The sequence below is a fragment of the Stegodyphus dumicola genome, chromosome 1, assembly GCF_044657685.1.
Source record: "Stegodyphus dumicola isolate Sdum_Otavi_A_Nest chromosome 1, ASM4465768v1".
Lineage (NCBI taxonomy): Eukaryota > Metazoa > Arthropoda > Arachnida > Araneae > Eresidae > Stegodyphus > Stegodyphus dumicola.
Genome location: NC_140768.1, coordinates 154203875 through 154222380, shown reverse-complemented (window position 1 = coordinate 154222380; position 18506 = coordinate 154203875). Strand labels below are relative to the sequence as shown.

The 18506-nt window shown below is 35.6% G+C and overlaps 1 protein-coding gene across 5 annotated transcripts in view; it reads left to right on the top strand.

The window, feature by feature from the left end:
- The window catches only part of LOC118200338 (protein Obscurin-like), a 500451-nt gene that overhangs the window by 450290 nt on the left and 31655 nt on the right, over positions 1 to 18506 (top strand). For all 5 annotated transcript variants that reach the window (XM_085822284.1, XM_085822292.1, XM_085822266.1 and 2 more), the window contains 7 exons: positions 1639 to 1684; positions 1826 to 1906; positions 8502 to 8722; positions 10583 to 10727; positions 10847 to 11030; positions 15557 to 15708; positions 17169 to 17301. In XM_085822284.1, the coding sequence (XP_085678410.1) occupies positions 1639 to 1684; positions 1826 to 1906; positions 8502 to 8722; positions 10583 to 10727; positions 10847 to 11030; positions 15557 to 15708; positions 17169 to 17301 (962 nt within the window). The remainder of the gene's footprint in view (positions 1 to 1638; positions 1685 to 1825; positions 1907 to 8501; positions 8723 to 10582; positions 10728 to 10846; positions 11031 to 15556; positions 15709 to 17168; positions 17302 to 18506) is intronic.

Sequence of the window (18506 nt, the reverse complement as noted above, 5' to 3'; positions counted from 1 at the left end):
TTATATCATTTGAAGAATTATCTTACCGTTGCCACATGTTCTATTCAAATACTATAATAAAGCTAGAACGATGTATAAAAGAAATTAAGCAAACAAAACAAAAAAGAAACAGTTTATCACAGACGATTTAGTATTTCTCATTAATTCAGTTCTCACTTCGCGACAAGGCAAAAATACATAAAAACTCAAAATATCTATATTAAAAATTACGAATTAAATCTTAAACACTTATTTCCTCGAAAAATTTCCAGAAAGGATTAAGCATGATTTAATTCGCAATAATAAATAAAGGCGTTATCTTTGTTGTTGCGAAGCTTAGTCCCTCTAGATCGGCAACAAATTCACTATTCTGCTGTTTCAATTATAAACAGATATGTTCGCCATGTTATTTAAAAATTAGGCTTAACAAACTTAAACAACTTTTAAATTGTTGATAATTATACAAATATTGTTTGCAGATTTCCTAAAGGCATAAAAACCTTAACCATAAGATAAGAAGAACATAATTCAATCATTTTTAAAGCAAAAAATGCACAATTTAAGTAAAGAAACTGAAACAGTAAAGAAACTGAGATCACTGAGCCGGATAACAGAGTGGGTATATATATATATAAATATATTTATATACGATTGCAACCAAAATAGGAGGTGCACATGTACATGTTATAGCAGTCCTATATACAAAATTTTAACGTTCTGAGGGTACTCGTTTTTGAGTTATGCGAGATGCATATGTACGTACGTCCGAACGTACAGAAACCACGACAAATTCTCTTCAGAATTCATTTTAAAGCAGTTTTATAATTTTGTCGGATCAAAAGAGTCTTTTATTGTGGCCTTACGTACAGATGTCACGCAAAAACATCGTTAAATTGCGTTCGATAGCGGTCAAAATGGATATTTTCGTTGAAATATTCTGCCTGAAACTTTTCGCGATTACAATACTTCCTTTTTACTTCGTTGAAAGAAGTAAAAAAAAATTAGAATTAAAGTAACCAAAAACGCTTTAAGCTTTGCATTAATAGATCGTTATTTTTTTAACACACTACGAATGTTCTACGTGTGTTTCACTGGTTACACTGTATATGACCAAGCGATAGTCCATTATCCATTACCGAATATTTAATAATATTGTCACTAATTTTTGTGTATATGTCATTATTTTTAGTGAAATTATACGTAAAATTGTAATATTTTTTGTATAATTTAACGTGAAATGCTTGAAACAGACGAACTCTGCCGGAAAAATAATATTACAGGTGCAAGCCTATTTAACGTTGAGTTAAATGGCTATGTTGCTAAATTGGCGAGATATCGCCAAGCTGGCGACTACTTATTTTTGTCTCCAAATTTGGCGAGTAATTTCCAGAAGTCACCGAACTTGGCAAACAGTTGGAGCTCCACAAAATTTCTTCATGCAAATACCATTGCATGCGATGGCCCTTCCTGCAAAAATCATTCTCTAAGAAGAGCTTTTTGTTCGTGATTAGAGTATTTGCTTTCCGAGTTATATCTAACTACTACTTAAAGAATTACAGGATTTTTAGAATTTTATTATTATTTATGATATTGCATCATTTGTAGAATCTGATTACTGTTTTTAGAGGAAAGAATTAAATTTCTATCTCTTCTTTTTAGCAAGCGAATGGATGTCAGTGCTGCTCTTAATCACAAATGGTTACAAGTAAGTGATGTCTTACGAAAAAAAATCTAGGTTACATTTTCAAATGTTTATAGTTGTAAAGCACTTTTCAAAGTTGTAGCTTTATGTGCCTGTCTTATGATATGGCATCAATAAATGCATTATAAAATTTTCTTTACACAGTTAGACGCAATTCCCGATAAATGTGATGAGCTGAATAATCTAGACAGACTTCAGGATTATTATAAGAGGTGGAAGTCGTGGGTAAGTATATACAGGTTTTGAAGATTATTCTATTCTTAAATAAATAAAATTTATTTTAAAATTTCATTAGCAGCAAAAATTTTGGAAACTGCGTCAGAACGCTTTCGAGGTCTAGAAAATAAATAGTACATTGTAATAATTCTTTTTGTTATATATATATATAAATGACATTGTAGAGTCATTAGGATTTTTTTTCATGCTGGAGACGTGAATAATATGCAGTGCCTTTGCTGGGATTCTAAAACCGAATCTCTCGAATACGCATTGAGTGTGTTTCAAGTTATATCACAAAGGCATGAGGGAGAAAATACCTTATGTACTCCTGCTTTTAAAGGGTTCTGGGAATGATGGGACCCAATCAAATAATCTTGTGGTGACGACTTATCGTCCACCACCTTTTAATTCGGGCTCCTCTTTAGAGTCATTACGGAAAGGAAGGAGAAAATACTTTAAAACATATATGAGTCTTTTCAGTTTGGAAATTAAACTTTACTTTTTATTAATCATCCTATATTCTTTTTCTGTAAATAGTTCTTTCAGTTTTCTATGATATTTAGTTAAGGCTATGAGAATATGTTTCCTATGTCGTTTCTGTTTCCATATGCCCTTCTTCAGAATCTTTTCCTCTTCTTAAACACCGTATACGCTCGCGTAATGTCCGGACCCCAACTTTGCAGATAAAATTTAGGTAAAAAAAATTGACTCGCACAATGTCCGCACTAAACTAAAGAATACCAAAACCAAAAACTAAAGAATTTCTTACGTTAAAATATATTTTTTTGACATCGCCTTTTTGCCTTCTGATAATAAACATCTTTAAAGAAAGAAAATGCATTTGTTTTGCCTTCTTGTGTATTTTTAAGCTACTGTTTGCAGCAGAAAGATTTTACATTCGCACACGCAGACATAACAACCAAAACTTTCATACAGTGCGTCAGAACATAATTTTCTTAAATAATGTGTGCAAGATATTAAAAAGAACCAACCTTTATTTAACTCGTATAAAAGTAAATATTAAAATTGTAAGTGTTGGTTAATTTGTGCGTCTGCATTGTTGTGCTCCTGCGCGAACAAATACGCGGAGTGTTGATAACATGAACGGGATAATTTATATTATATATGCGGATGGGAGAAAGTGAGTTTGTAAATTTTAGGTAGATACTAGACAACTTTAAATTTGATACTTCTATTCCTTATTCCATTTTCTTCCACTTAGAACCTTTGGCTGTTTGAAATGAAATTTACACCCAAAATTACTCATGAGAAAAAGTGTGACATTTAAACGATCCGTGTAATGTCCGCACCTGCATTTTAGTGATGTAATTTTAGGAAAAACGTGCGGACGTTACGTGAGCGTATGCAGTCTATTAATACAGAAGCCAAGAAATAGAGAATCTGTCAAAAATATTTGGAATGCGACACAATCTCTGCTTGCAAGTCATTTTGACTGAGAGTAAACAATATATGACTTGATAAATGATGCATTTTAACACGATATTATGAAAGAACTTATAAGGTATTTCTCCCGCCTTCCTAGCGTGCCTTCGTGGTGTAGTGGTCAACACACTGAGCCGGTATTTCAGAGGCCCGTGGTTCGATTCCCGGCGAAAGCGATTGCTAATTTTTCATCTTTCTTGCTTCCAAAAATTACCTAATGTGTCTACACTGGCACCCGAACTAAAACGTGTATGTTGGATGAGGATTCTCCATACCCAGGATTTGGCGATTGGGTCCCCTAAAAACCTCAGTCACCCTTTAAAAAGGGGAGTATATAAGGTATTTCTCCCGCTTTCCTAGCGTGCCGTCGGGATGTAGTAAATAGCACACTGAGCACACATTTCAGAGGTCCGTGGTTCGATTTCCGGCGAAGGCGGTTGCCAATTTTTCATCTCTCCGGCTTCCGAAATTAACCTAATGTCTCTACAGTGGCGCCCGAACTAAAAAGGTTGTGGATGATGACTCTTCACACCCAGGATATGGCGATTGGGTTCCCTAAAAACGCCAGTCGCCTTTTGAAAGGGGGAGTATATAAGGTATTTCTCCCGCCTTCCTAGCGTGCCTTTGTGGTGTAGTGGTCAGCACATTGAGCCAGCCGGTATTTCAGAGATCCGTGGTTCGATTCCCGGCGAAGGCGATTGCTAATTTTTCATCTCTCTTGCTTCCAAAAAATCCTAATGTCTCTACAAACTCAATATAGCAGTGTGAAAGAAAAAGCCTTCAGTAGATTTTATGTTTAAATTTAGGTTAAAATAACACTCCAAATAACGATTATTGAAGTTTAACAACAAGAATGAGCGAAGTGTTTGTAAATTTTGCAGAACTAGTTTTGATGGTTGAAATACAGAACAACCGTAGAATATGGTGATAAGATTATAAGGTATTTCTCCCGCCTTCTAAGTATGCCTTCGTCCTGTAAGCGGTCAGCACACTCGACGCGTACTCGAGAGGTCCGTTGTTCGAGTCCCGGCGAGGGCATTGCTCATTTTTCATGTCTTCTTCTTTAAAATAACCTAATGAGCCTGCAAGATAAGAATGACTGGAAAGAAGCCAAAAGCCAGTAGCTTGACTTCTTTACAGTCATTCTAATCCTATCCACATCTTGGCACGGCGGATAGCAGATCGCAGTTACCATAAGGCACACTCCAAGAGTTCCGACATTCATTACCACAGGAACAGGCGCTACTGCCACAACAAACGATCAACAACACTATTCCCAGCTTGCCTCGCCATTGTCAAGGAGGCATTTAAGCTAGACAGTATCTAACTGCTTATTAGCGTGATGTTTCTATTGCACATTCTTGAGGTCTTTCGCGATGTGATGGTCGTAATACACTTGTTTTCTATGTCTTTGCTTTATTTTGTGCTGTGTGGTTGACTAATGCCACACCAACATCTTAGATCAATTTCACGCATATCCATTAAATAGTTTTTGTTTTACTCCGTATTTTGCCTTGTTGCTTATTTTTTAGCAGGAGTGTAGATTGAATACCAGGTAATTCATACTTCTAAGTGCAAAATTCATGGAGCTATCTGTTAGAGAATTTATTGATTTAGATACACAGATATATCTGTTGATGTAGGTTATGTACATCTCTAAATTTATAGAAATGAGCTCAGAAAAATATCAGTTATTCATATCACTACAAGTTCTGCACATAAGGATTTGGAGAATTTCATATTGATCTTCTCAACACGTAATGAACATTTTGCTTTTCTAAAATTGTATATGATATTATATATATATATACATATATTTCATTTCCATTATCCTCCTTTCCCAGTATTAAAATTAACTCCCAAAATTCTGTACTTTATTTTGAAAGTTTTATTAATTCGTAATACATGTCTAAAACCATTGTTAAAAGAAACGAAGCCCGTCATTTACTTTTTCGAACACATGATATGCGATATGCGACGGGGGACGTGGGCACCATCCCTTTACCATTGGGTTAATTGGTACAGCGCCACGTCCACCTTTATCTAGAGTTTGGCTATTAGAATAATGGGAGATTGCATACATATTTGAAATTGGTATTAAGGAGTGCACTACATACAATACTTATCGGTAATACATATAAATTATGGGTTAAGGTACAGTTGGCCTGTAGATATACATAAGACAATGACATATTCGTGTATGGTATGATAGATTCACATAAAAGCTACGCCATATATATCTGCGCATTAGGACATACATTACTGCATTGCAAATATCTAGCGGAAATTAACACAGACAGAGGAAAGTGGACAATGATTATGACATTACAACATTCATATTTACAACACTAATTAGCTCAGCACAGGGGAGTAAAAAATACTGTACCTTGATTATAAACATATACAGTTATAGCAACAGATACAGGCTATTACTATTACATTGTCACATCGTCTCTATGACAACTGAAGTTCATTATTATAAATATATTGAGTATAACAACAGATACAGACAAATATTAATAGGATTAGTTGTGATACACTACTAAGATATGATATTACTTATGCAATGCGGCTTAGGCCACATATCAGACTTACAGGTATAAATGCTAAGACAATTATATATCATATTTAGCACGTACAAATGCAAGGCATTTTAATGTACAGTTTAACAGGAGATAGCAAGTAGTGGTTATTTAAAATATTATGACACTGTCACATAGTTGCGCTGCAAATAAAATTTATATTGACATACACTAAGCATAATATACATTTATGCAAAAAGGGAGTATTAATATTCACGGTACAAACATTGACCTTTATAAGATGCATTCAGTTTGACATTAAATGTGTATTATATACATTAAAAAGGGGAATAAATAAATTGTGGTTGTAAAACTTACATTGCTACAACATCGCTGTGACAACAGATATTCATTATTACAAACATACGCCGAGGCTGGAGTATTTTGTATGTTAGATTATCTACATGCACCTCTGTGTGTGCAGTTTCTAAGGCTTTTGATGCTAGTTTGTCTGCGCGGTGTGCTAGTTTTGACATAAGTCAGTGTTCAGTTCTGCTAGTTTGTCCATTATGCGTCCGATTTTCAGGAATAAATGCCGCTGTTTGATTAGGAACTTGCAAAAGGCCTGCCTATTGGCGGTCGGTATACGGATGTGGTGTCCCTCTGTTAATATACATGTTGTTAGATAGTGCTCCGGGAAGCCGAGGTGACCACATGTACACTGGTCTGTGTGCCAAAGTCCAAATCTTTGGAAATATACCGGAAATGGTCCATGACCCGTGACATACCTTATCAGCTGTGTGTTGGCGACATTCCGTGCTGTGTCCACATAGCTGATATGGTAATGTACACGTCTGCCAGTGGTGCTGCTGTCCCATTCCTGCTGCCATAGGCCGATTGCTTTGAGTCGCAGTGATTTCTTTAGTAATGACACCGGCCGTGGTATTTCAATTTGTATGTCTGTCGGCCCTAGTGCCGCTTCTTTAGCGAGTAGATCCGCCATCTCGTTGCCGAGATGGCCTACATGTGCCTTTATCCACTCCAGTTTAATGTGCCTATTGCTGTGGCGCAGGCTTTCCTGGATATCCTGTATAATTCTTGAGGCGTGGTTAGGGTTTATTATTGCATGTAAGGACGATAGACTGTCGGTTTTAATGGTAGCGTTTTGAATGTCATGGGAGAGCAGGTAGTTAACTGCTTCAGCAATCGCTACCGCTTCTCCCTGAAAAACGCTATTATGCGGCCGTAATTGAGCCTTCCATTGTGCATGAATTGCATCCTGTCGCATAACAACGTATGCGCTCCCCACATTTTCGTCGATTTTAGATCCGTCAGTGAAGATGTCATAAAACGTATGAGGGTTTGTCGTGATGGGATTGATGGTAACCTTGACTCCCACACCTTTGCTTGCTGGGTGCACATGTAGTGGTCTATTGGTGCCCTCGTATTCTTCCGGATGATAATAATCCTCGTCAAAAGTAACTGGTTTTTTGAGTTGCAGCACATTTTGTCTGGCGGCCTCCTCTTCGACACGGATGTGAAGTGGAAGCAAGCCTGCGAGAACATTGAGCGCGTCTGATGAAGTTGTGCGGTAGGCACGAGTTATACCCAACGCGAAGGGTCGTTGTATTGCATGTAGATGTTTGATCTTCCTACCCTGCATTGGGTGGGACCAAACCGCTGCCGCGTATGTTGCAATTTTCTCGACTACTGCTGTATACAATACTTTTTGAATGTGGGGGTTTAGCCCCCACTTGTTTCCGTAGAACTGCCGCATTTGCTTGGCTATGGCATAGGTGCGTAGCTTAAGATCTTGAATGTGGGGGATCCAGGTCATTTTTGTGTCAAACGTTACTCCCAGGTATTTTAAATTATTAACTATTTTAATTCTTTGGCCGTTTAATTTGATAGTGGGGCGTCTTGCGAGTGAACCACCTTTCTTTGGAATCAGGACGATTTTGGATTTGTGGTCCGCTATTTGTAGTTTTAGATTTGTGCATCTAACATAGAAGAGATGGCATACTTCATTGCAGTGCGACTGTAGCTCTTCCCTGGTGCGACCCTTGACAATCATTGCGGCGTCGAACACATGATAATGTAAAATTGATCAATATACAAAACAAATATTTGCCTGTAAATATATAAAAGGCAATAAGCTAAAATGAGAGTAATTTGTAAATGCGTAAAGTAAATTAGAACCTCTTTTCGAGTATGAGGGTTCCAGTCATCAGTGAAACGGATTGGAAAGCAGGCGATTGTAAAGCAAGAGGATGTCTATAAACCATAATTTTTAGCTAGTGTTCTTTTAAGTAATTCAGCAAGACAAAACAGTAAAAACTAATCATCACGTATGTCTTTTTTAGAGTACATACTTTTTTTGCGAAATGAAAGGCCATTTGAAACCATAATTTAGGCGATGAACAGCAGATTGAGTCAACAAATAATGGAAAATAAACATCTAAGACGACTGAAAATTAGGGCTATCCGTATGATTTCGAATTTGAATTGAAATTCAAAAATTAATCGAATAGCAAAATTTACTTATAGCAGAGCAAAAACTGAACATCTACTTATTATTGCTTTTAAGCCTTACAATGAATATTTAAATTCGAATTAATCAGCATTTTTCCCTATAGTATGCCAATGCTTCCTGTCGATGGTTCTTCCGAAGAAGAACGTTGGAGTCTTGTTTCACGCATCCCAGTCGCATGGTCTATCCTCCAGAAGAAGAATACACGCCTCCTTCTACTCCCGATTTGGAACTGGACAGAAGCCGCGTCAAACCAGCAGCCTTCGATGACGTCACTTACCGACAAAGGATCGAAAGAGAGGCCATCGATCCTCGATCAGAAAGTCAGTAAGTATTACTTGCTGATTTGACCCAACATCATTCGACCATATGGCCAGATTTTAACAGTCACTGTATTTTATTCATCATCAACCTCTGCATCGTATATTCATTCTTATTCCAAGAAATCTTACTCACGTCTATCTATGAACCAAAGAAACCGTTTGGGTGGGTTATGGACCAGTAGTCCAAAGAAACCACTTCTTTGGGTCATGTACCAGTATCCCAAAGAAGTCACTTCTTTGGATTGTGGACCAATATCCCAAAGAATTCATTGATTGATGGACCAGTATCCCAAAGAAGTGTCACGGACCAGTTTTCCAAAGAAGCCACTTCTTGGACAAGCCACTTCCCGGATAAGTATCGTGGTTATAGACCAGTATTCCAGAAAGCCCACTTCTTTCCTTCATGCGTCAGTATCCCAAAGAGCCGCTTCTTACTGCAATAGTAACACTATGTTGCTGTTGTTTCCAACGGCCATATATTAGCAAATTAATGCATTTGTCAGTAATTACTAAAGCCTCTATGTCATTTAGCCGTCTCATTGCCGAGAACGTTGCGCAAGAAGAGAGATCAACCCCCGGGAGAACTCTAACCACCCTTTCCCTACCACGAATACACTCATAGTAAACTGAATTATATTCCAATATTGTGGTAAAAGCTATGAAATTTGCAAAGTACAGTATATTAGGTGTGTAAAAGTTACATATAAGTGTATTAAAATCTCTACTTTTAATCATTTCGTGCTAAAAAAGGTATACTTCATGTAATCATAACGAGCCTCAGTTTCACTTTTAGATGCTATAAGAATAATCATTATGATGCATAAAAGTTGACTAAATTTATATTTAACAAATCGGTAATAATCATCAGTATTCAAATTGAAATAATCATTATTAATATGAAGTGACAAACTAAATATACCAAAATAAAATATTTACTTTACCTATGTGAGTGTGATAACTAATCGTTTTGTTACATCCAAACTTCAAGAAATTCTTCTATAAACTTAACCATCCTGTGTATGGATTTAGATTGGATTGGATTATTTAATTATGGCAAAGCACACGAGGGCTATCTGCCTAAAGGGAGGGATGCCTTCGTGGAGGAATTTCTAAGGGAAACTGGCTCGTATATACGTTACACATGGGGAAAACCACGAAAACGCCCATGCAGACAGCTCGTTCGACTGGATCTCAGCCCAGGTCGGAACTACCAGTGTTCAGCGTCTTTAACGCTCGGCCGCTGGTGGATACCTGTGTATGGAACTAAAATCGTTACATAAGGTGTCTGTGAAAACGTCTTTTAGCTATCATAGTCAAGATCATATTTATACTAAATCGGGATTTTCTACATAGTAAATTTTTAACCTCTTGCAGATCATTAGAAGAGGTTATCAAGCCTCATCGTGATTACTTCATGATGGTAACCTCTCTATGAGGCATGATTATCTCTTCATGAGGTATGATTACCTCTTCTGAGGCATGATTAACTCTTCATAGTAATGACCTCTTCATGAGGTATCACTGGTCTCATAATACTTTCGTAAGGCATGGTTTCTTCTTCATGGTAATTATCTTTTCATGCCTGATTACCCGATGAAGAGATAATCGGGCTCCATCAGCTATCATACTATGAGGCATCACTGTTTCTAACTTTTTTAACATTTATTTAACACTTGTGGTTAGTATCCATGCACCAAATTCATTCTGTTTCCTTGATATTTAATTTAGGAAGGAAAAAGTAATATACTACTAATTACATTCATATTGTAAATCATTATTAGTGAAAGAGAGTTAAAATGTGATACTGTAATTACGTTTTTCAATACGTAATAGATAACAGCAGTTATTTCTTCAATTAATTCAGCTACCAGAGTGGACCGGATACATTCCTGTTACCACTACGTGATCCCGATTTCCCAGTGCGAGTTCGCAGGTATCTCAAAGTGGGTGCCTACCGCAGCCCACTGTTGGCAAGGCACTTAAAAGACAAACACTGGGGCTACAGCGACGTAAGTCTTTTTTAATTTCATGTGGCATGATAATTCATGGATACTTTTCCTTGCAGTTAAATTAACTCTTTTAAGCCCTTTTATATTATGTTTGATTGTTGTTATTTTTCCGTTGTAAGGTGGCAGTCAAAGAGCGCCGGAAGTTCACCGATGTCATGGATGAAGAAATTGACGATGAGAAGAAAGGACTTTCAAGGTCCGCTAATTTGAGGTTACGTCACGAAGTAGGAACAGTTGGTTCCGGATACGAGCACATAGAATCCAGGTGCCAGAAAAAGAAGCGAGGCTTTAGAGGAACTGCGGGTAACTAATTTATTACGATATCAGCTATCTGTTTGTCGTCTTTCGTGATTCGTCATAATATATCACTAAATTAAAGTAAAAGGTTGAAATTTCGAGCCCTTAAAAAACAAGCTGTTCACACAATTTTTAGATGACTTTCATTGTACTTATAGAAATATTTTACCTATTTTTTTTAAGTTCTTTTTTTTAAACACCTATTCTTCACTATCTTTTTACATCGTGATTTCAGGACAATAAAACCTTTTATAGTATCGGAAGAGGTTACTTCCTTAACAACTTTCCAAAGTCCAAGGAGGGTTGTAGGTTGACATCTGGACAATCCGCTTTTCAAAAGTCCAAAAGCGCAAAAATCCATGGTTGATTCGAGTACATAGTAGCGATATGAATGAATGATATAGCCTCGATACCCATTTCTTAATTCATTTTACCTATGACATTAACTGCGGATTTTGAGGTGTGGCTGCTTGCTTTGTCTTGATACAGTTCTACTGATTGATGGCGCTATGTATAAAAAGAAGGCTCTTCATACTTGAAAACTGGTTATAAAATATAGTTCTGATAGTATGTGGAGTTGATCTAAGCATTTTTCTCCGGTCTCTTTATTTTTAATCGGCCGTTATATGAAAACCCAGCAACAATCATAAATCCCTTTGGAAAAACTTTCTTTAGATTCTTTGAACCATGTTTTAAGTTTTTTTCTCCTCTTCGCTGGTTACAAAAGGATCGCTTTTTATTGCAATCATTTAAACACATGCAAGATTCATCTATTGTGACAACATTTTTCCATTTGTCTCTGGATAAATGTTTCTCGTAAATAATTCTTGCAGCGCGCGTTCCGTGTTCGGCGATATGTGGTGGAGAAGGACGACGCACATTATATTTTTTCGCGTTTATGTGATTCAAATCAGCATTAATCACTTTATTTACAATTACCAATGAGCATTTTAATGATTTTGCAACTGCCATATATTCATTATTGTGGTCAGACAGTTGAAAGGCAAGAATGTACGTGTCAAGTGAGATTTTGCAACTTGTGGGAAGACTAGGCGTAGGAATTTTAAACCAATTAGTTTGCTAACCATAAAAGATTAGATTTATATTTATTATTAACAGATTAGATTTATATTTATTATTAACAGATTAGATTTATATTTATTATTAACAGATTAGATTTATATTTATTATTAACAGATTAGATTTATATTAGATTTTATTTAACCAATAACAGATTAGATTTGAAAGAAAAATGCAGTCTCTTACGCTTCGTCCAATGGCAACAAACCGTCTCGAGACAAATAAAAATATTTTATATCGGGCAGTACCAATATATTTCTGTTTAATAGCTGAGTCCTTTTGTTAAATTTAAAATACAAATACCTTACGGTTTGCGAGTGATAATACATTTCTTTCAAATCGCCGAATTTATGATTAACTTTGGAAGCTTGCATTTTGTCGAGTGGCAACAGATTGCTTTTATATCGATGAGTTTAGCTAAAATGACATTAAATTCGTGCATAATATGAAATAAGTTGAAAACTAATTCGAAATTAAAAATTCCGATTTCGAGTTCTAATACCTGCATGGTTGACAATAGGGCAACGTTAATTCTACCAGGAAGGTCGGTCTGCCTCCCCCCACATCACATCACTGTGTATGCAGAGGCCAGCATACCCCCGTGATTTGACTGGATGTTTAGTTTTCATGGTGTTCCTCGCGTATAATATGAACATCTGTCACTTTCTCTTAGAAATTCCTTCACAGAAACGTTCATCTCCTTAGGTAGATAGCCTTCGTATGCTTTGTGATATTCAAATAAATACTGACTTTCTTATTACTGGATTATGCCAAAGTATCAACCCTACTCAGAGCTCTTCTTGTTATAGGCGGGAAATAAGTGACAGTGGTTAGGACTGCCGGATATACGGCGACGGTTTGTGACATATGTTGGCTCTGTTTAGATAACGAGGGCCATCATAACGAGGAAGGATATAATCTGCTATGTTCTAAATAATATAACATGAAGTTAATATATTTTAAGATTTGCAGCAACAAATTTTACTAGCGAGTATTAAAAACATTTAGATAATGTCTTATCACACGCTCGAAGTGTAGACTGACATTTTCCAGTAAGAACTTCTATCAGTGCTAATAAAAGTTAGGTATGGCACCCCTTAACCATTAATCAATAATATACTTAAAAATAGTATGAATAGTTAGACATTATTTTGAATATGATCTTTATATCTGTACCTAAAATTATTAATAAGGAGTTATTCCTCATTAACATATTGTGAAATAATTTTGTTTACTTCTATATGTCCAAAGATATGGTATTGTTTAGTTATTCCCTGAATAGAAATAATCGACTAATATAGGTTAATCGATTAAAATAGATTTATAGTTTTCTATCCAGACAGGTTTACAGACACTGGTTTTCTATAGATTAAACTGTAGAGTCGTTTTTTTTTTTTTTTTTTTTTTTTTTTTTTTTTTTTTTTTGAGCAGGAACCATTAAAAAATCAGCGATGTCCTCTAACTTCCAACCGAATGTGCTTCCAGTTACACGACGAAGGCGGTAAGGAAAGGGGAAATTCCTTATAATCTCCTCCATTTAAAAGACGATTGGGAAGGAGGGAATTCCATCTTCATCTTCAGGTGTTGACCAATTATCGTATACCACATTTTAGTTTGTGCAGTCTTTGGAGAACTCTTTGGGCTTTTTCAATGCCAGCATATAGGTAGAATCAACAGTGTTGTCGCCGAGATTCGAATTCTGCGCCATCTGATGCTAGCTGGCCGTGATTTCCTGCACTACGAAAGCCCGCAGTAAAGAAGGAAAAAATTCCTTACAGAATGGCCTATAAGTAAACATGCCTTTTAGATGTCCTTAGATGCATAACTGGGGTTACAAATTACGCAAATTGTTTTTTAATCTAATCCTTTAATCGTCAAATGGTGAAAACACGCCATTTTGGTATTATCGCAACCAACTTGGCAGAAGTCACCAAACTGCGGCCACCATGCACATAACATTTCTTCAGGTAAGTATATCAATAACTAAGTTTGCATAAGTAACGTCGCCCTCTTCGTAATGCATCTGGTTGTATTAGAAGCTCTGAAAGCCAATTGTGTTATTTTTTGTCTTCAGCTGAATTTTGAAATATGCGCTGGTGGGATTTACCTTCAAACAAATAAAGACCTGTGAAATTTTTCAGGAATGTAGTATTTTGCTACAAAAGCGAGAATGCTTAAGTTCGCATTTGATGATGCTGTATTTTGGACACAAACCTTTTTGGTAATGCAACGTGAAAACGTGTAACGAACACGTTGGTATTCGAAGTGGTAACTAGTTCAAGAATAGTCGTATGATGTTTAATACAGTAATCAGATTTATATGCTGCTAGAGCAAAGAATTAACGAGCGTTAAATTTTGCTTGGAAGCGTTGGAAAGAGCTAGTAAGACCATAGTAGACTGGAAAAATTACATGTGGCAGATATACAGAACAAAGAACGAAGAAGAAACGTAATTATATTTGTTAGTAATATTATAAATTGTTTTCCGAGGTTAATATAAAACTGAAATTAAAATATAGTACTTAACTAGTGAAAGGATCCGATGCCAGTTAAGTTACTAGATTGAGAGTAATATATTTAACAACTGAGAGAACGATACCGCTGCAATCCTTCTCTAATAACGATGCAAAAAATACGATTCAGAATCATACATTTTTCAGCCTGATGCGATATGGAAACCGCATAAAAATAGAAAAATAAACTAATTCTCTCTCATTATATCAGCAACAATGGCATGCAGGTTTTAAGGATTTTTGTCTTTTTAATCAATTGGTCGTAAAAGCTCAAGTTCCATCCGATATTTCACTTATATTCAATTTTAGTAGATTAAATGTGGCACAAAATTGATCATAATTGATCAGAAATCAATAACGCGAACAAACAAACAATCACACATTCTTCTTTATATACACAGATTAATACACAGTACAAATTTTTGATTAACAAACTCCACGATTTGCAAGCGAGCAATGACAACACTTCTCGAAATAAAGCACATTTCTATCTCCAGCGTGCGAGACTGTTACCACTAGGTAACATGAGGGCGAAAATCATTGTTTTTCTGAGCTTTCAATTAATATCTCTAATTTTAGCTTTTTCCTTTTAGAAAAAAGTGGACGCCGAACTTTCCCAGGACCCAGAAAAGAACTGTAGAAAGTTTGGTGACAACAGCTGTAGTAGTAACTAAGTTAATCGCGAACAAACAAACACACAACCAGACATTCTTCTTTATATATATATATATTTATATATATAACGTATATGATATGAAATAAGTAAATTTCTCTGATTTAATATTACCATTCGTTTTCTTCTTAAAAAAATCACCAAATTGCACCAAGGTAGTTGCGGGAAACACATCTTTCTTCTAAGCAACCGTGACTGCATTGAGACATAATCAAGTCATCATTTTTAATCAGACAAACTAATATGCTTCTCAATTGTTTTTCCAGGAACGGCTCCTTACTTCAGAGAAAAGATCAAACACGCTGTAGTTCGAGAGGATGAGGAAGCTGTGTTCAACTGCCGGGTGACAGCATCCCCAGAAGCTCAAGTGTCCTGGTTTAGAAATGATGGAATCCTCATCGAGAGTTCCAGGATTATTGTAAGAATTGCTATTTCTCAAAATCTTTACTCACTTTGACTAAATATCAACTTCCCTACCCATCAATAGTAATACAGTGTGATCCAAACGTCGCTCACGTGAAACTTTCAAACATTACGAAAATGGTATTAATCGCTTAGCAACCGCGCCTGAGATATCTCGGGAATAGATGCCGTTTCGATTTTCCTATGAATAAGTTAACTCGGGGGCTGAAAATTTTACGGATATTTAATGGCAGAGTGTCGATTGTCGCGCGTAATATCGCGTGATAATCGACTCTCTGCCATGTACATGTTTTCTTAGCTGTGGGAGGGGCTCCAAGCGGCTTTTCTGATTGGTTCCACCTGAGCCGCAGTCGGTGATGTAGCCGCATTATAAATGAACTGTAAATTCATTTTGTTTTGTTCAGCCAAAGCGAAATAAGTAACATCATCAGTCATCATCGATGACATCACGTCAGTTCCGCAGCGAGATCAGTAACATCATTTCCAAACTACGTAATAAGAAAGCACCGAGACATGACAATATATCAAACAAAATGCTGAAAAATCTACCTAGAAAGTATATCTCTAAACTCTGTGGAATTCTGAATGCCTGCCTACTTCTAAACTATTTTCCGATGACTTGGAAACAAGCTTTTCTTAGCGCTTATATTTTTCTTTCTCTAATCGTCGCTTGCGTTGTGTTGTAGTTTCTCTTCGCATTCTCAGTTTGTGAAGCAAGGGTCATTTTAAAGGATTATATTTTAAATATATATTATTATCACGTTAACATAGAAATATGGGGAGAATTTTCGCTACATAATGGGACATTACATCCGCTTCATCCAACTCTATAAAACTACAATTCTTTAATTCTAAACACTTTAAAAATCTTTAGAACTCTGTCTTACTGTTGCCACTTGTTAAATATTACAATCTCATTTATCACAGTCATGTACTATTATTTATAAGTTGCTATAAAATTAATTTTTACAGTATGTGAGAATTCCTAATAAACGGTCATTATTTATATATTTAATAAGTCTTATAATATATTTAATAAACACAGCATATCTTTAATTCCGATAAACAGGAATTAATAAGTACGAATTCACTTTAATATGTGAAAAAACTGTATTAGCATCAAGTGCCATCCACTAGAAGTTTAAAAAAATGTATTTGAATTTGAGTATATGAATAAAAAGTATTTTATTAACGATTGAAAATTTGAACAAGATATAGAGATTGTGTGAGCTAATAGTAGGAATTTAAAAAAAGGTGTGGTAGGAGGACCTCCGGAATTAGAAAAGAATTATGGGAATTTCAGGAAACAATTAAAATTTATATAATTAAAGGTGTTAATAAAGAAGATTGACAAAATGTGTGTTAATTATTTAGTTAGAGGACTGATATAATACAATTTATTTTAATGCTTCTGTTACGGAAGCTTTTTAGTTTACTGTCTATTCTGTTTTTCAGATAACTAAATGGTCGGATGGTCGGTGTTCTCTGACTTTGAGACCTGCGAAAGCTTATGATGTGGGCGTGTACAAATGCGTGGCGAGAAATGCCCATGGTGTTTCGGTGTGCAGAGCACGATTGAATCTCGGAAGTAAGCTGAAAATTAGTACTGATTTTGTAGTCATTTGGTTTATATTTAAATTTATGCTTAATCGAAATAAAAAACGAAAATTGGGACCTAAACAATAGTGTCCTTTTTTCTTACCTAATTCCATAGTATCTTGTAATGCTGGTAATGCATAGTATCTTGTAATCTCTTTCTTGTAACGCTGAGACAAGATGAAGCATTACTTCATTTTTTAATGCTCTCTTCTACTATGTTATTAGCAAATCTTCCCTTGTATTAAGCCTCATTCAACATGGAGCCCATTTTAATATTTATACATTCCAACACATTCGAATTTTTATAGTATCTCAGTTTTTATCTAGTAATGGTAAATTTTGAAACTGCCTGTTTCGTTTCAATTTAACATCTAGTAACTCGAGTGGTTCTTCGAAAAAGGTACCTCATGATGTATGTATGAAACTGGAGTATTCTCAAATTAATTCTGGTTCAGCGTAGCCTATCACGCAACCTATCACCTCGTCTTCAACGTAAGTGACCACGAACTCAGACAAAGGTTTAAAAAAATGTTTCTTCTATAACTTCAGTTTAACAACTGTACAACTCGTGTAATGCAAAATAGAGCTCCGCTGCTTACGGTATATCACATAACAGAAACGTCAAAATAAAACTTAAATAATTAAGGCATACAATTCAGACTGCAAATTTCAACTGGAAGCTTTGACTCAGACCCTCTAAACACCCGAGCGATCACTTCTAGGAAAAAGCTGAATTCAGTTTAAGTAACTGGATGTAGTCGGAAGTCATGGATGTATCGGAAATTCTAGAGATATGCTCATGCGTTATTGCTGTTGAACTGAATGTTATGGTTCAAGTGCGAAGAACATGATATTTAACAGATAAAGGTAGCACACAAAACGTAAACAAAACGCCCCTTTGGGCTTAATGTAAATTCTAAAGGCCTTCAGATTTTTTTTTTTTTTTTCATTTTTATTTGTACTTTTGTTAAAAAAAAGTGATATTTTTATATTTATTTTTACTTAATTTCGCGATTGTTTAAAGCTTTTGTAAATTTAAAATATTTCGTGTCTTGTTTTAAAATGCTAAATTTATTTCTCATAATTTTAATTACTTGTGAATTTAATAAACTGTATAGCATACATTCACATTTAAAGCTTCCAAATTCATTTCACGTAAGTTTAATTAATTATTTGTGAATTTAATAATTTGCA